The sequence below is a fragment of the Nerophis ophidion genome, linkage group LG01, assembly GCF_033978795.1.
Source record: "Nerophis ophidion isolate RoL-2023_Sa linkage group LG01, RoL_Noph_v1.0, whole genome shotgun sequence".
Classification (NCBI taxonomy): Eukaryota; Metazoa; Chordata; class Actinopteri; order Syngnathiformes; family Syngnathidae; genus Nerophis; species Nerophis ophidion.
Genome location: NC_084611.1, coordinates 73,561,985 through 73,564,115, shown reverse-complemented (window position 1 = coordinate 73,564,115; position 2,131 = coordinate 73,561,985). Strand labels below are relative to the sequence as shown.

The 2,131-nt window shown below is 41.2% G+C and overlaps 1 protein-coding gene across 6 annotated transcripts in view; it reads left to right on the top strand.

The window, feature by feature from the left end:
* The window catches only part of gga3a (golgi associated, gamma adaptin ear containing, ARF binding protein 3a), a 44,960-nt gene extending 43,303 nt beyond the window's left edge, over positions 1–1,657 (top strand). For 5 of the 6 annotated variants that reach the window (XM_061910971.1, XM_061910943.1, XM_061910964.1 and 2 more), the window contains 2 exons: positions 394–504; positions 696–1,657. In XM_061910971.1, the coding sequence (XP_061766955.1) occupies positions 394–504; positions 696–769 (185 nt within the window). In that variant the 3' untranslated portion in view covers positions 770–1,657. Of the gene's footprint in view, positions 505–695 lie in introns of all 6 variants that reach the window. The other variant, XR_009808141.1, reaches the window with a different exon arrangement.
* Positions 1,658–2,131: the final 474 nt, after the last annotated feature.

Genomic DNA, 2,131 nt, shown 5'->3' with positions numbered 1-2,131 from the left:
CCTTTGTGATCAACACATGGTTTCATATTCTTTGACAAGTTGTAAACTGTAAATATATTAAATATGAATTAATAACAAGAGTGAGGGTAATTAACTAATTGCGTAGTGGAAAAGTTTGGACTTGAGGTCAAAATTGTTAAGAATTCCAGCTCTAATCAACATTACTGCACGTTGCTTATTACGAGGATAACAAGAAAATTGTTTCTAGCTTTCTGCTTTAAAAAGTCAAAAGAGATTGTATGGTGTCACATGTTTCTTGCAGTCATTCAGTTGTGCTTTGGTAAAATAACAAACTGACATCATCACAATCATTCTGCTTGATAAAAAAAAAAAAGGAGATGAGTAGGACTGCCATGTTGACATGTGTTTGTGTGTTTTTCCTCCTTTATTGAGACAATGAAAGTGAGATTGCAGCCACCCTCGGGTACACAGCTGGCTTCCTTCAACCCCATCGCACCCCCCGCTACCATCAGTCAAGTCATACTGCTTTCAAATCCACACAAGGTAATGTTTATAGCCTGGAGCTCTCGTGCATTGGTCCAGTATTGTTTTGCTTGCCTTTGACCGTGTGTGTGTGTGTGTGTGTGTGTGTGTGTGTGTGTGTGTGTGCGCGTGCGTGTGCGTGTGCGTGTGCGTGTGCGTGTGCGTGCGTGCGTGCGTGCGTGCGTGTGTGTGTGTGGTTACATACTTTGCAGGAAAAAGTTCGCATGAGGTTCAAGTTGACATTCACGCTAGGAGAGCAGCACTACGAAGACGTCGGCGAAGTTAATGACTTTCCCCCTCCTGACAGATGGGGTTCTCTGTAGCCCCGCCCATTTCCTTTCACTTTTGAAATGATTGTATTTATCTGGGCAATGAGGAAGAAACGGCTTCTAGGGTTATATCTTATTTATTTATTTTTAACTTTTGTACCCTTATTTAACGAGAAAGTATGCTTGACTAGACACTGTCTTGCAGTTTAACCTTCAATTCATAAGCCAAGGCTTTAGTAAGAATCAAAAAAAGATTTCTTCTATACTGTTTGTGTTAGGTTAAGTTCAAATGAAGTATTATTGTTACACTTTGTAACAGGAATATTCCAACTAAATTGTTTTAGCTGCCGTATTTCCAGAAAGCTATGGACCTAGAGGCGAGACTTCTCCCGTTTACTATATGTTTTTCTGTGAAACCTGTGTCCTCTACAGTAGACATTTGATTTTGGCCTTTTTATTTTATCAGAGTTACAGGAGCCCTCTGCTATTTGTTAGGAATCTGCTGCAAAAATGTCAGTCTCTCACAAGTCTATTTGAAACAAACGTGTGTATAATAGCCCAAATGATGAAGAAGAGAAGACCTAAAATTAAACATTGGGGAAGACCACAAATTTAACTAAAGTAGTCGATCAATGACTACTCACTGCATCTAAAGCAGGGGTCTCAAACTCGCGGCATGCGGGCCAATTGCGGCCCGCGAGACGTTATTTTGCGGCCCGCACCTTAATGTGAAAATGTAATGTTGGTGCGGCCCGCAAGTTTTATATGAATGACGCTTTACAGCGTCATACTTGTATACCCTTGATTTTTGCAGGAGTCTCACAATTTTCAGTGCCCCTGCAGGGGTAATCTTTCTCCCGACTTTCACTCAAACAACAATATTAAAGGCCTACTGAAACCCACTACTACCGACCACGCAGTCTGATAGTTTATATATCAATGATGAAATATTAACATTGCAACACATGCCAATACGGCCTTGTTAGTTTATTAAATTGCAATTTTTTTAAATTTCGCACAAAGTATCCTATTGAAAATGTTGCGGTATGATGACGCGTACGATGACGCGTGTGCGTGACGTCACGGATTGTTGCGGACATTTTGTTCCAGCCCGATCCCAGCTATAAGTCGTCTGCTTTAATTGCATAATTACACAGGATTCTGGACATCTGTGTTGCTGAATCTTTTGCAATTCCTTCAATTAATGATGGAGACGTCAAAGAAGAAAGATGTAGGTGGGAAGCGGTGTATTGCGGCTGCCTTTAGCAACACAAACACAGCCGGTGTTTCCTTGTTTACATTACCGAAGGTGAAGCTTTACTATGGGACAGAGCGGTTTAGCGAACATGGTTCTCTACCACAGGTCAACCAGCAGGTTT